Source organism: Anser anser (genome assembly GCF_964211835.1).
Source record: "Anser anser genome assembly, chromosome: 11".
NCBI classification, from domain to species: domain Eukaryota; kingdom Metazoa; phylum Chordata; class Aves; order Anseriformes; family Anatidae; genus Anser; species Anser anser.
The window spans coordinates 20,292,189-20,308,960 of record NC_139732.1 but is presented as its reverse complement, the minus strand read 5'-3'; the positions used below and the strand labels follow the sequence as shown (position 1 = coordinate 20,308,960).

Sequence of the window (16,772 nt, the reverse complement as noted above, 5' to 3'; positions counted from 1 at the left end):
CTTATCTATTTGCCAAAGGAAAATTCCCTTCTTGCAAGGAAGCACAGGTGAAACTGTTTAACTGCTTCCCCAGTTTCACTAAGAAGGCAGTGAAGGGAAATAATATCCCTTTAGATCCACAGATCTGCTTCACCTACGCAACAGTGAGTCTTAACAGCTCTTGGTAGCCAGGTGTGCTCATTTAGGAGGTTTAGCACAGGGTAGCACTGGCAAACAGGGGAACAGCAAAGAAAATGACTCCTTCACACTGTCCATGATAACCTTCAGGCAGGCACAGACATCACATCCATTTTTAGTCCTTTCTAAGCAGAATATGAAATGAGCACTAAAAGTCCAGGAAGCAGCCTTGCTGAAAGAGACCTGGGGGACATCAAGCTTAATGTGAGTAAGCAGTGTGCCATTGCAACAATGGTGGCAAAGCAGATCCTTGGCTGCACCTGTAGGCACATCACTAGCAGGGATAGGGATGTGATCATCCCACTCAGTGTCAGGCCACTCGTGGTGTACTGTGTCCAGTTCTGGTCCCCACAATTCTAAAATGCTGTTACTGATGATAGTATATAGATCCAGTACATTTGGGTATTGTATTTGTGAATTCTACAGTTCAAATACGTGAAATCAGGAAGTTTTTCAGGTGTACTGCTAAAGCCCGTGCAAAGGTTCCATGCTGTCCTATAGCAAAGCTTTGTGCATCCCTTGCAAACAAATTCCATGGAAAAAAATATGGTAACCTTTACAAAATTATGTCATCAGTAGACATTCTTTAAAGCAATACTAAAAGAGAAAAGTTTGGACAATGTATTAAGAAGAAGAAAAAAAAAATCTTGTGTCAGACAAAATGCAGACAAACTATTAGTATTGCCCACCGGGCAGCTGGTCCTAGAAAAAAACAGAGGACAGTGTAAAGCAGCAGTAATGGATTCATCCTGCAGGACTTCCATGCACTGCTGCTGTTGAATTCACATAATGGACAGCCTCAGGGTGATTATACTGTGAGTTAGAGGCAGGAGGACTAAATGCATAAGAAAAAAAAGAAATAAACTTACTGTTAATCTTGGTGATTTTCCACAATTTTTCTGGGCCGGATTGCTTACTCAGTTCAAATTTAAATGGGTCTGTGTTGGGATGAAGGTCTTTGTCTGATGCTCCTAGTACCACTACTCTGAGATCTTTTGCATCATCACAGACTTTTGCCAGTGTTGGATAAAGGGACGGGACATTGTCATTGACATCCTCCAAGGTGATGTGTAAAGTTCCTGTACCTGTAGCGGGAGGGTTACCTAAGCAAAGAAAAAACACAAGTGTTTATTAAATCATACTTCCATAAACATATCTCTTATTCTCTTGGCATGCTTGCCAAGGAAAATAATTTTTATATGTCTTCCTTCTTTTACATGAGAACTACTGCTTTAAGACATTGAAGAGTCAGTATTGTAAATTGTTGCTATGTTTTCAAAATGCACCCTGTTTCTCTACAGTATGGACAATTATTCTAAGGAAACCTCTGGGAGAAGAATATTTTGAAGTCAAAATGAGTACATGAATAGGTATTTGGAACAGAAGCTGTTCATAGACACATACTGAGAGAATCATAGTGGGAAACATCCCCTACATAGACAGTGTGGTATTGAAAGAACCAATAACAAGACAAATAGGAGGAAAAATGACAGCAGAAGAGAATCAATTTGTATGGTGGGGACCCATAAACAGACCAGGAGCAGATCATTCCTCAACAGCCCTTAGGCCCACATTTAGTTATGTGGTGAAGTAAAACCTGTCAGCCTGCAACTCTAGAAAATGAGATCTTTTATTTTCCCAGAGCCATCCTGTGCTAGCAGTGGAGTTTCAAGCTTTCTCGAATTATTTGCCAGCCTGTCTCAGCCTTGACCTGAAAGATCCAGTTTCAGAGGTGAGGATGTTGTTTATTCACCATGGTACCACGACAAGCCTTTGCACTGAGGCTGTGACTGACAAACCAGCCATGGCACTGGAAGTGTTTATAATGGAGACATCTGCCCACTGGGAACCAGACTGATCCTAGCACCTCATTTCACAGAGGTCAGAGAGGAGCTGACAAGTGGTAATAACTTTCAGTCACTATAGATATGTGCCATGGTTGAGCCAGTAACCTACTGATTTTGGTCTAAATATCGATATCGTATTACAGATCCCTTTGCTGTCCCATTTTGACTGATGTGAAAGTTTTCTAAAAGGACATGTTTTACCTTCAATATACACCATACTTGCTAATTTCCCACTTTAAATGCTGCACTTACTGAAGGGTTGTTTGTGTTGTTCATTTTACTGGTTTACTATTCAAAATCTGTGATCTCTGCACTTCCCTTAGCTATAAACCCTCAGCAGGTAGAAAGGATTGAAGAGATTGTGCTTAACCTGTAAAGCAGTAGTGCAATGTGTGACAGTGGTTTTGAGTTTATCATTGAAAGAGGTACACTTTAGCAGCCCACCAAACTATGGAATTACTGCTGCACTGTGAGTGCATAGTAAGGGAGAAGTAAATACTCTGTGGTCTGGATCTGATAAACTACTAACTGTAACAGAATGCAATTAGTCCTTTCAAATAATAAATGTTACTAATGGTGACACTTCATCTGTTTCATGCACACATAAATGCATAACAAAGGCAGAATTTTCATAGTTCTTTAGCTCCCCCCCCATCTCTCACTTTGTCATGAGGAGGGTTAGGGTTGAGTTCTTTTCAATGAAAAATAAATTATTTTTCACTTTTTATTGGACTAATTGAATTTGCAGAAAGACTCCAATACATTTTTTGTTCTTGATATATTATTAAGTAAAGTCATACAGCAGAATGGATGAAAAGACATTCGAGTATTTGAAATATGATCATAAAAGCCAGCCTTTCATGCACTTAATTAAACTGCTGTCTTTAATTTTGAATGCATTATTTCCACACTGGACTGATAATGTCATATGCACTGCCCTTCTTATCTTTCTCTGAAGTCAGTAATATTAAAATCTGCCTTTTGAAATTAAGAAGCCAACAGCATTATGAATGTACTGTTATTTTGTCAAATGCAGATATGGCTGCATTTTTTTCTGCTATGTTAATGTTTCACTATCTTTATATGGCTTATGGACCAGTCAACTATTACGCACAAATAAGGAGAAAGGAAATTGCTTCTGTCCATTTCAATGACTTATTCTCTGGTTGTTTTATTTCTAATGAATTAAACAAAATCTTTCAGTGATTTATGAACTCTTACAAAAGAAAAAATAAGCTAATGTCAAGGTCATAAACGGATGCTTGTTAACATGCATGTCATAAGAAATGCAACAAAAAATGAATCAAGGAAAAATGGTCACAACACATCCATTGGGAATATATGACTTTTATAAATTTGACACTAATATGCCTTTGAAATAAGAAACACTCAAAAATCCCATGATCTCTAGACAGTTCTAGTTTTGAAATGAAAGAGTTCCTTAGCATATTTTAATTCTGAAATAAAACTTCTAGTTTTTATTGTAAAACTTTGCAGCTGAAAGGAGAAATAAGGCGTAAAGCAAGGGCTCAGTCTGATAACCCTTGGAAGCACCTTTTCAAAAGAGCTTAGCTCCCATTTTTGTCACTGAACGGGCTATTCCTACTGAGGCTGAATTCTTTGAACCTGCAGGTACTTAGAATCATTTGGGACAGAGAAAATTTCAAATTCCTGCTAAGGTTCTCACAAGTGGCATAGCTGTGAACATACCATGGCATATGAATGAAATGTCATGGTGTTACTCATTACTCACATATGTAAAAGCTGCTAAAACAGACTGAAGGATGGCTAGTTTGGATACTGAAAGAAAATCAGAGCTTGGTATTGAATCCTGATTTTAATAATCTAGGTCAAAACTGAGAACCTTACTGAGTAATCTTCAACGAGACAGTAATGCAGGTAAGGTCTTCAAAGTTAGTTAAGGTCTGTGAGAATGAAACTGTAGTTGGGAACACTAAAAACGTACAGATTCATCTTAGATCATGCTGCAATTGGAAATCTATGATACGTTATCTGAATTGCATTAGGACTGTTAATGTCTTCATATCCTAGCATTAGACCACATAAAAAGCTTCTGATAGCAGTCTTCATTTCGGCAATAGCTACTGCTGTTGTAAGATGCAATGAGCAAAAAATAGACTAAAAAAAGTAGTTCTATTTCATGAGTTAGATACCACCATAGAATATGATGGGATCTATTGTCTGTGGACTAGAATCTGTAATGCAAAGGACTGTTACCAGAAGATGTAGATGTTAAATTTAATTTTAGTGCTATCAGCATAAATGACTGTTGCTACCTTTACTTTAAAGAACAGTATCAAAAGAAATATTATAGAAACATATACTTTGTATACTTCTATTTAGTTGTATTTTAATGAAAAGCTAGGCAGAATCATATCAGAATTATTAGTATAGAATAGAATAGAATTATTAGTATAATGCCTTGAGATACAAGCCCTCTGTAGAAAAACCTGGCCAAGAAATTTGAAAACTAGTGTTCAGCTTTGGTCCAAAAAGTTCCCATAGGAACGATGATGGCATTTAGACATCTAACTACTCAAATGAGGCTGCGAATCAGGTAGTTAGATTCTTAAAAGATACCAATTACGGACAACGATGGCCATGGACTAAGATGACATTTCTCTTAAGTATCAAGACTTGCATAAAATGGCATGTCTAACAAGCAATCATATGGTTGAATGGCTGATGATGCATTTAATCTGAGCATAACATTTTTATGGACATGAAGAGACATTTCACGTTGCCCTTTCTAGTTTTCTTACAGAAATGTGATGTTGTTGTATACAGATTTCGAATATGGGTCAACTATGCTTCATGAAATTGAAGATAATATTTGGACTGTTTTGAAACTGAATTAAGAAATTCCTCATCAGTGTATCTTCCAACACCAACTATTTTCATTTACTTGACATGACAACAGAAATACAGAGTTGGCAAACACCACACAGGAAGTGAGACTTTCAAATATCCGTAGCACAGTAAGAAACCAAACATCCTTAGAAGTCAGGGAAAGTCAAGGGCTTAATTTTTGGGGGTATCCAAAGGAAATCTCACATGACTGAGAATTGCCTGCATAGCATCCTATTTCATTGTACCTGCATTTCTATCCTACAGTTAGTATCATAAAAGATTGATAGATGGTTCCATGCTGCATGAGTAAGTCCGCAATCATGTCCAAATGTCTCACCACACTTTGTGTAGACATATCTACGGAAGCTTTAAAATAGTCAGTGAAGATGTTAATAGCTATGCAGCATCAAATCATTTATACGAAAGTTGGTTTCATATGATGATAACTCAATATGTGACTTTCATGAGAGCATTTTGAGTTCATACATTTGTTTCACTCAATGCTAAGGAAGCCCTGGGAAACATACCACTGGCTGTACCGGCATGTGGGCCATGCCAGCCTGACATTTTCACATCCAATGGTGTTTTCCTCAATTAACTGAGCAATAACAACAACAGTAACACTGGGAAAAACTAATTAGGCACTTCACTGTTGGAATTGCAACAGTTCTCGTGTTTAGACCCTACATTCCCTTCTAGGAGTAGAGCTGGGCATGCAGTGGTTAAGCATAGACATCCATTTACACTGAGTTGCCAGCGTGTACTTACAGGAGTTAGCTAGAATGATTGTTCTAAATTGGTAGAATATTTGCAAGATGGAAATGTTGTTTAAATGCAACATAAACACACACACAAACAAAATCATAAAAGATTTAGTCCTTTTCTTCCAGCTTTCCCTTTCCTATTTTCAAATGCCAACATTAGCCTAAATGACCCTGAATACATTATACTAGCATTCAAAAACATACTCAGAACTTAGAAAATGAACTGTTTGGGACATTTGAAATTACGGTGAATTTAGATTATTCGTGAGAATGAAAATGCATATTTCTTAAAGCTGTGGAAATGTTCTTAAGTATGTATCCAGGTAAAACAGTTACTTGAACACGGCTACTTAAAATTATATTCTTTGATCAACAGGCCTCTAAAATCAAATAATTAAATCTATATTATTCAGCCTTCATTGAGCTTTTCTAATTCCAAAGTCCATCTTTGGAATAACTGAGATATGTATCTTTGTGTTTTTAAAATATATATATTTTTTTAATTTGTAGATTTAAAGGATATTATTAGCTAACCAAATTGGATATAACAACATTTTTTCAGCTAAACTGAATTTTGTTTCATTTGTGAAAACCAACATGAAAATCTTCAAGAAATATTTTCTCTTTGAGCTTGACTTTTTTCTGGTTTGACACCAAACTTGACTTGATCTAAAGCAGGACAAGTTGCACAAGGGAGAAATAAATATTATCAAACACAAAAATACTTGTCCACATGCTATGTGAAAGGTAGCTTTTGCTAAATCAGATGAAAGTTAGTTTATACTTGTACATAATACAATTTGTTTAGTGGCACAGCTAGGAAACAAACGATTGATAATCAACTAACAAAATCCCCAGACAGAAATCATAAAGTGTTAAGGCATGAGAATACATGTTTTTACTTAAGTTTGGAAAGTTCACCTAATGGCATCAAAAGCTAAATATATGAATTATTCTGTTTTTAAAACAATAATGTTTTGTATCTTGATCTTTACAGCAAAACAATATTTATATAAATGCTTTTACAGAACAATGTTTAATTAAGAATGATTAGGAAAAAAAGGAATTTAATTCAAATTATTATACCTTCTTTTTGAAGAGCATTGGAGACCAGGGATTCTGGTGGTATTTATCAACTTTCCAAAGAAGAAAAATCAACCGCTTTAAAGAATCCAGTGGCTACATAGATCTAAGCCACAGTACTGCTACAAGCTAGAACAGTATTTTAGGAAGAATGGAGCATGAACTGTCCCTTTTTACGTGTTCATTATGAATGGTAAAAAGACTTCTGCACTCCTTTCTTCTTACTGAATTATGCTTCCAAAACCATCAAATTAATACATATTATCTATGTCCTTCTATGTCATGATGCAGAAATTACAAGGCCATTTAATTCGTAGAGCAAGTGGTTTGTCCTCTGCCAAATCTGTAGGGTATCCACTGCCATACAGATTTTCTCTCAAGCTGACAGAATGGAAATTATTTATTTTCAATTTTGCTATTTATGGTTTACCATTTAGCGGTGTTTTTTAATCTTGCACTGTCATTTATGTAACCCACAAAGACTGATTCTTTTTTTTTTTCTTTTTTTTTTTTTTCTGCTGCTACTTTTTAGCTGGCTAACAGAGTTACATGGATACAGAATGAGAAGGTAGAATGAACTGTTTGAGCAATTACAGTAAGAACAATTTTTCTTCATATTTGAGCAGAAAAAAAGCCTTTGAGAATGTGGGTTTTCTAATTTCTGGCACAATTACCTTTCCTCTGACCCATCATGAATAAAGCTTTTTCTCTTTAAACTTCTATAAACCATATTTGAATCATAGTCATATCAAGGTCAATTTGGAACAACTATAATGATGTCTACAGAATTTCCTTCATTCTACTTCCATGTAACTAACTATAAATTGTAGGACTGCCTACGATTTCTCCTTGGATGTGTTTTTTTTTCACCAATTTCTCTATTTTCATCTTCATATGTACGGGAAAGAGAAGCTGTTTTGTTGTATTTAATAGGGCAAGAAAAGAGAACAAAGAATGAAAGGAACATTGTAGAAATTCCCAAAGTGTTTGGAGGGAGCTATGCATTCAGACTGTGCAGTATATGGTTAGACTATGTAACATGCTCTCTCTTTAAGTGATTGTATTTCAGATATAGACTGTGAGAAATAATGGTTCATGCTTTATAATGATAGTGCTATGAAAATTTAACTGAAATTTCAGAGTCTCCTCCCTCATCATTCTCTTTTTCCTCCATATGCTGTTTTTCTAATCAGAAAATGTGTGCATGCTAGGTGATTTGGCAGCAGGTACCCTCTGTGCAGGCATAAATCCCATTCAGACAGGCATATTCCAATACTTTTTGTGTTCAAGCTGAACTCCATTAATGGTTCAACTAGAGTAAATGGAACCAACAGTGGGAAGATACTAAGATATGGGTGTGCTGCTCAGAATCTGACATACTCAGAAACTGGCCTTATAAATGCCACATGCTGACATTTTCTATAAAAGAGGTTCCAAATTTCCCATGAGCTGAAATTTCCTATTTTAAAAATATGCATTGGCATATTGATTTTTTAAAAAATAAATAAATAAATAAATAAATGCTAAAAGTTGCAATCCTTCATTCATTCAGATAATATATGCAGATCCTATTTTTGAGTAATTACATTTCAAAAGAGCACAGTTCTTTCAGCATATCGAATTGCTACTGACATATGCCATCCGTCTTAAATACTGTTTTCAGCATTCTAATTTCTTTTTCTAATCATGAGTCCATGATGACAAATTAAAACAATATTTTGTGTGCAATTCATATTTTATTGAAATTTAAAATGGCAAGAAAAGGATGAGTATTCAGTTTATTTTCTCTTCTCAATTAATACAGCAATTAAGATAAGGAGTATAAAACTGGCTTAATTGGGTAGCCATGGCAACTAATTGCCTGATTTCTTCAAAAATAGCATGTTTTAGGTGGAATCAATCTGTGGTAATTTAATTACGTACATCATGAAGCAAGAAGACAGGTTAGATACATGTAAGGAAAAATTCTGTTTCCAAATTGTTACACATCTTTGTTACTCCAGTTTTTTCTAGCTGTTGTCTGTTTCTGTTCATTACCTGTACTACAGAATGATAATTTTTCCTTTTAACGATTAGGATTATCAAGAAGAGCACAATGAATGCCTGAAAGTAGTTCAGGTGGTACCCAGAAAAAAGGAAAAAACTGAAAATTAGACTCTGACTTCTTCCTCATTTTCCTTAGAATGGCAAACTGGCCACAGTCATAGAACCAAAATTCCCTTTTTAAATATAAATTAATAAATAAATAAATGACCAGTGCAACTCGAGGCAAACACTGAAATCACTCCAGTCTAGATATAACTTCTTATGGCCTTTACCTTGTGTAATCATGTATCACAGTATCACAGTATCACAGATTTCTAGGTTGGAAGAGACCTCAAGATCATCGAGTCCAACCTCCGACCTAACACTAAGTACTCCACTAAACCATATCGCTAAGCTCTACATCTAAACGTCTTTTAAAGACCTCCAGGGATGGTGACTCCACCACCTCCCTGGGCAGCCCATTCCAACGCTTAATAACCGTTTCGGTAAAGAAGTTCTTCCTAACATCCAACCTAAAACTCCCCTGTCGCAACTTTCGCCCATTCCCCCTCGTCCTGTCACCAGGCACGTAGGAGAACAGACCAACCCCCACCTCTCTACAGCCTCCTTTAAGGTAACTGTAGAGAGCGATAAGGTTGCCCCTGAGCCTCCTCTTCTCCAGGCTGAACAAGCCCAGCTCCCTCAGCCGCTCCTCGTAAGACTTGTATAGTCCATGAAATAGAGATTACTGCTCCTGAAGCTGATTTCCTGCAGCTCAACCCTCCTGTTGGACATCCTGCCTATACTAGGGATGGCTGCCATGCAAACACTTATGATTTCAAATGCTGGGGATGGTGATGCAACATAGGGAGCAAACCACTTTCAGAAAAGAAAAAGGTGATTTTTCACTCCCGGGTTATTGCTGTAAGAAACTCTGCTTACTGCGATTTAGTATATTGAAAGCTGTATCTATTAAAAATGTGAACCAGTAAGAAGCTGGATCACTGGCAATAGATGAGAGTTTCTGTCTCAGTGGGAGAACACTGCTAACTGACTTGTACCCTGCCCAGGTGGCATCAGAAAAGGGAAGTAGATACTGTATTTAAGCCAAGTCAGCAAGACTGGGCATTAGTTTTTCAGCATTTTTCATCAGGAGCTTACATACCTGAACAGCACAGGTGGTTTTTCCATGTATTAGGCAAACAAAGGTAACCAAAGTTTTTCTTCTAAAGAGATGCAAAAGACTATACAACGGGAACATTAACTAGGATATTGTGCCTCACTACAATAACATTGTTCATTAACTTAAGACTGTTTGAATATATATTGTTATTCCTTCCTCTCTCTTAAAGAAAAGGGAGAAACCATATTTAGCCTTTTTTTTTTTTTAAAGATTTCATACATCTTCCAGATTATTTTTTAGCTTCCCCTCCATAATTTTCATCTTTTTCTCCTCCCTTACATTTTCTAAATTGTAACTCAAACTCTCAGAATGTAAGTAAAAAATGGACTCTTCTTGCAGAGTTTTTTAGCATGTCTGACCTTATGAGAAAAACATACAGACATACAGGTATTCTGCTTTATGAGAGTCCTCCCAGATACTCCATAATATACTACCATATGTAGGATGACCCTACAACATGGTCACACAGCAGAACTCCTGGAAGGTCTGATGCAAGCAGATTTCTCAAATTGAAATGACTTCTTGCCTTTATTTAATCTATATAAGTTTTACAGATACACTCCCAATAATTGCACTTTATTGTGGTGATATTGCATTGTTTTTACTGATTAGAATAATGAATTCAGGAAATAGAATGATCTCTGTTGGCACTTTCCTTAATTGAATGAAACCTCTGATGTTTTCCAAGTTTGCATAAATATGACTTTGTCCCATTATGAGCTCATTCTCAGATTAAACACAGTTCGTGACACTTCAATGTATTAACTCTGCTTCATGATATTTCCTACCATTATTTAATTTCTTCTTTAATAGACCAGAGACTCTATGTCCACACAAGTATTTAATAAAGAGTTTTCAAATTCTAAAGACACTACCTTGACCTTTACTGAAATCAAAAGTACAGAGCAAATTAGGATATTCATTCCAAAAAGTCCTTTTTAACGTAAAATTTCCCTCAATAAAAGGTCAAACTTTATTATCTATAAAATTAATACTGTGTCCATCAAATTTGCTATTACACATTGTTTCGCTTGTGTTTGGGAAGGTACAGGAACCTTTAGATGTTTAGAGCAGAAGTAATATAGTTCATACTTACTTAGCTACATTTCTTTTCAGTTAATTGGACAAAGCTGAAAAATAGCATCAAGTTCAAAAAGAATATCATAAACAACTGTATTATTTCCTGCAGTAAAATGACTCCGTTTAGAGTTGAATGACAGTAAAGAATACTTTTGTGATTTACTGAAAAAAGATATATGGATTTATATAAAGACTACCAACCATGAAGCTCCTGGTTTTACTTCTGACAGAAATCTTCAACATTTTACAAATAAGAAAAATGCCCAGCACTTGTCCCCTGCACTGAAGTGTAATAACCAGAAGCCAGTGCCTGATGAATCCAGTGACAGATTCTCTGTTGACATCAGTGAAATGGTATGAAAAAAGTATCACTGTAAATTTTGTTTTCAGCTGTCTAATCTCTTCAACTAAAATAGCACCCAAATGGTATGGTCACTTTAAAAACAGGTGGCAATGAAATATGATGGGACAACAGGATCCCTTCTGTAATTATATATACTCAATATGCTATGAATACTAATAGAAAATAATATCTTTGTTTACTCTTCTTGTGTAGGATTAAGGTCCTACATTTGTCCTTTTAATGTCCAAGGTTTTATTTTATTTTAGATCCTCTCCTTATTATAAATACTGTTAAAAATTAGCACACAATTCACAGACGTTTCCACAGTAAGCATCATGTCTGCAATCCCTTATACTATCAATTGACATCAGCACTGCTGAAACTCCTGGCAGTACTGTCAGAAACTGAACTCGGGAAGATGTGCACGCATCTGCCTCTGGCTTTGCCCAGTGAGGCCAGGGCTCCAGAGCTGCTCTTGCTCCTACCAGCTCCCCCAGATTTCATTATTACATAGTTAGACAAACCATCAGCAATTTTTCCAGTTACCAACCTGCTTCTAAGTTTAATGTGTTCTTTGGTAATTAATCCAGGGCTGATACAGACCACAAGGTTAATATCAGCTATTTAAGCTCTGCTATTTAATGCTATTTCCACATATGGCCGAGCTACATACGGTGAAGTAATACAATACTCTGAATGATCATTATTAACACTTTAGCATGCCAGTACTAAATGCACACATGTGGTTTCTAATTACTTCATTCAAAGAAGTCAATAATGTTGGAGTAGATTAGCTCCTGTGCTAACAGGACCACCAAATTACAAATAAACACAACAGCTGCTAGAATTAGATGCTGACCCAGTATCTCAATGGAAGAGAGTTCCTTCCTCTCTAACCCATGTTAAATACCTTCTCTTGCTCGGCTGTTCAGTGCACAGACACCTTTCCCTCCTCTTGCTTTTCCAGAGTTTGAATGTTTCCAGGGAAACATTCTGGGAATTAAGGGGTCACCTAGCAGTAAGGCTCCTAGCTTGGAATGGATGAACAATGAGTGTTACCGCCCTGAGAGCACGATAAAGTTCTACCCAAAAAGTTATGAAAATCCACTTTCATTCAGACCGATTTCCACAGTAAGAAATATTCAACTTTCTGTTCCACATTTTTTCTTGAGGATATTTGACTCCACCTTTAAAACATACGCAATTTTTTCCTTTTGATAATTCCTCAGTAATGTTATCCTGACTTTTTACTCTCATCCTAAGACGACATTTCTCAGCGTACCCCATCTTAAAGATGCATTCAAAAGATCTTTACTCAATAGCAAGTAAAAACAGAAATAAGTTTAGAGCTACGTTTTTCTATGAAAATTTCTTAACACAAATATGTATATGAATAGATAAGTAAATCATCATGTCAGCAGATTTTTTTTCTTTTATATTGAAGATAATACTTTCTTTTTCCTGTCAGGGCCTGCAAATGTTCCCTGAGTCATGTGGTTACAAAAATACAGAATTACCCTCCTAAAAATAACATTTTACAATTCATCACCAGGACTAAACCAGCTGCAGCTGTGAAAAAGTGTTAACATATTAGCTGTTACATTACAGACAAATCTTTTATTTATTTTGTGCCGTTAGCTCTAGAGATTTGCAGAAATGCTCAGGATTTTCTCTTTCTTTCTGTGCCACTGAAGTCACTTACTGAGTTTTCACTAGATACTTTAATTTTGATTATATTTGACAGAAGGAACTTTAATCCATGTAATATGTAAAAAATATGCATTTTAATAAGGGCTTTTACTTATGCTTTTATTGCCACTGTCATTGCATAGAATAGAATTCAGCATATCAGGGACGGGTTGTTATTGGTATTTAGGTGCCTGAGGCTTACTAACTACGCAAATATTGTGAAGAAATTAACTCTGAAAAAGATGATTTATAACTTTACAAGAATGTTCATAAACTATTTCCATCTCATATTGAGATCTCAGCATAAGAATATATGTGTGAGATGTAGCCTTAAATTAAAGTGGTTCTAAATTTGAAGGTTTTTTTCTGTTTCGCTACAATGACCTCTGATACCTTTAGGTGTCCACTTACCAGTGCTGAATCATATGCTTAACGTTACATGTGCACCTTTTTGAAGAGGAGCTTTCAAACAGGAAAAATAAAAAGTAATATACTTTAATGAATATGATCTATAATAGTTACTCACCACTGTCTATTGCCAGAAAGAGAGCGGTGTATATGTTGTCCTGAACATAAGGTGATTCCCGATCCAGGATAGCAGTGGTGCCAATGGTACCATTGGTAGGGTTAATTTCTAGCCAGCCTGCTGGATCCTTATAAACTGAGTACCTATAGAAAAAGATAAAAGTCATTAACCAATTATATATCTAGACATAAACTAATTACGTTACTACAAAAAAAAAAAAAAAAGTCTTTGCACTCACTGGCTTTCATGAGGTAGATCTCCTAAGACTTAAAAAGTACAACTTAAACCTTGTGCCTTCCTTTGAGATAGATCATTACTGTTAGGCTAGTTTCAGAGAGAGAAACATAGAAAAGTTTGAGTCAATGTCTTTGGGTACAGATGCCCCAAAGCTTCATACAGAAATCAATATTTGAAACATTGCATAGGACCTGTTTCCTACTAACAATCTTTGGAGTGATAGGTAGAGTACCTAAACACTTTCAAAGGACTTCTGCAGCAACAGGCGTATTTACAGACTTTATAAATTCTCTCACAGTATTTTTCCAGACTCAAAATTCTGGTTGGACTAGCAGTTTTATTTTTTATTGCCTTTCTGAGTGTTTTTCCTTTTTCTATTAAAATTAATTATCTTGGGTGGGTCTGGAGGTGCTATAAATGGTGGTGTATGGTATCAAAAAGAGAGTTTTGATTCATTAGCTCTAATTTGAGAGCTGGTTACATACAGACCCCTAGTTTGTACACATTTGATTTGCAGTTTGTAATCCAAAGTTACCTGCTTCTAATGGTTTCATTTAGATGCTCAGAGTCTTGGAACAATTCAACCACATGTATGTTGTCCAAACAAGGATTTGAAAATGCTGTCTGTCCAGATCCTGTAACATAATTCACTGCTGTGCTTTGTTTGCAGTCATCAACACAAATATTTATACCCCGCTACCAGAAATATTTAGAGAGATTGTGAACTTTATGCACTAAGAACTGCGCTATTATACTGAAGTAATAAATGTAGGAATGTTCTGATTCTACACTGAGTTAAAGATAATATGTAATATAACAGCACAGAACTGAATAAACTGGCACCAATTCCCTCTTCAATGAAATTTTTATTATTTTAAACAAAACCTCCAATCATATAGTCAATACTTAGTATAATAGCCTGTTTACCTTTTTTGTAGTGAATTGTTATAGGTCATGAACAGCCATAAAATCTTCTACAGACATTTTAAATTGTAAGTAATTGACATGAAACCTGTTACTATTTAATGAGTAGGTGCCAAGCCAATACCTTTCATGTGAAAGGTGTCCTATGTGGTAATGCTGCGAAAAATAATTTATCAGTGGAACTATCTCCTGAGAAAATAATCAAAAAAAACAGATTGTTAGAAGGGGAAAAATAAAGTAGGTAAAATGAAATAAAATGGCAATAGGTAGAAGAAAGGAAAATTTTCAGGCCAACAAAGACAGGGTCTCATTGAATTCCTACTTCAGAAGCTTGATTTGGTCTCTTGTGTGCTCTGAAAAGGTAAAAATAAGTGATGGTGAGTTGCTAGATCCCTGTAACATACTGTAACAAACCTTTTGGAGTTTATGAGAAAAAGAGACGAACACTAAAAACACATGGCTTGCTTATGTTCCCACAGAAGTCACTCAGAGTTTCTCCACTGTCTTCCCCAGGTGCAGAAATGATCCCATAGGTAATATATGAAAACAAAGCAAAGCCAAACACTAATACATAGTGAGACTTTCCATCAACCCAACATGTTCTTCCACTTAACTATGTAAATATTAATCAATACAGGAGCTTTATCTTCTGTAAAAACAAATTGCTAGAATAGTAACAATGCAGATCATTATTTCATTTCGCTTCTTTGTTTCTTTTTTATTGTTGTTTTTATAACTTTGCAACAAAGGTATGCACAAAAGTATGGAATCAGGGCAGCCTAAACAATTCGTAGTCTATTGTAAAACTGCAAATTCTCAATTAACCCTGAAACAATCTAAGAAGATTCAACACTTTTAAAGTAATGAGAATTTAAAATGGATTGTATTATCTTCCCTGATTGCTCTACAAAGCACTGATGGCTGTGCAAATAAAAAACTGAATTGTATAACCTGTGATTTGGCACAGGATATTGTGAAAGTAGTACTTTGTCTTTCCTACCACATTTTTTACTTATTGTAAGTATATTGCAGTACAGCTAAGATGATTATTCTTTTTTTTTTTTGACAACTCTGCTAGCAAAAGATTTAGAATAGACTCATTAAGAAAAGCACTATATATATATAAAAAAAGAATACAGAGCTTCATTTTTTACGTTTAACTTTAGTGGGATCTAATTGTATGGCAGTATTGAAAATCAGACCATTTTTGGGTGGTTAAACATAAACGTTTGTGCCTACTTGCACCCACTCAGTTTTTGAAAATCATAAGCACATTGATAAGTCTGTATGGATGTATACAGGACTGTGTTCTCTGGAGTGCCAATTACTGCTTATTCTGGACTTACTCTACATTGCATTAGTGAAATTTAGTGCTGCCTTGTGAGGTTTTCTGTATTTTGTTGTTTAGTTTTAAAACGTCAACACGTGACAGTCCCCAAGGTTTTATGTGAACACCAGGACACGGGTAAGTGGGTGTAGTCTATTTTGTTTGTCATCTCCTTGCACTATGTTCATGCCCTGACATTATATGTAAGGCAAGTATTGCAAAAGAAGCAGAAAAAACAATTCCCTTAGACTGGGATCATCTACTGCAAAACATTAAGTACTTCAGATACAGACCTACGAACAGATGCAGAGAGGCTATAGCTGTAGAACAACAGAATACAGATCAAAATATGCACTTTGCCTATTTGGTGCAGAACTAAAATAAAATAGCATATATATGGAAATAATTTAAAATGTTTAAATGTTATCATCTCCTTCCTGTAATGCATGCAAATCATTCAGAGAACACCTCCTGGGGTTGCTAGCAGACGTGCATGGTGGTTGTGGCTGGCAGCTTGATTAGCACAGACTTACACAGAACAGTGGTGATAATATGGACATGGAAATATAATCAGAGCCACAACCTTGCACTAGACAAAAAAACAATTTCACAGCCAACAGTCAAATAGCCCAGGGGGTCAAAGGAGGGCAGCCAGGCATCTAGGCACAGAGCCAGATGCTGCTTTTGACTTCCAGA

General features: G+C 35.8%; 2 protein-coding genes across 11 annotated transcripts in view; one reads left to right on the top strand and one right to left on the bottom strand.

Moving 5' to 3' along the window:
- Nucleotides 1-13,581, top strand: part of LOC310905355 (uncharacterized protein) — a 177,283-nt gene extending 163,702 nt beyond the window's left edge. The window contains exons 2-3 of one of the 3 annotated variants that reach the window (XR_014588953.1): nt 1,820-1,909; nt 11,261-13,581. The gene's annotated coding sequence lies outside the window, so the exon portion shown is untranslated. Of the gene's footprint in view, nt 1-1,819; nt 5,230-7,274 lie in introns of those variants that run through there. The other 2 variants (XR_014588954.1, XR_014588955.1) reach the window with 2 other exon arrangements.
- The window catches only part of CDH13 (cadherin 13), a 493,014-nt gene that overhangs the window by 21,609 nt on the left and 454,633 nt on the right, over nt 1-16,772 (bottom strand). For all 8 annotated transcript variants that reach the window (XR_014588949.1, XR_014588950.1, XR_014588951.1 and 5 more), the window contains 2 exons: nt 13,589-13,731; nt 1,047-1,280 (listed from right to left, as the gene is read on the bottom strand). Coding sequence is in view for 5 of the 8 variants with exons in the window: in XM_083851524.1 (XP_083707650.1) it covers nt 1,047-1,280; nt 13,589-13,731 (377 nt within the window). In the remaining 3 variants the exon portion in view is untranslated. The remainder of the gene's footprint in view (nt 1-1,046; nt 1,281-13,588; nt 13,732-16,772) is intronic.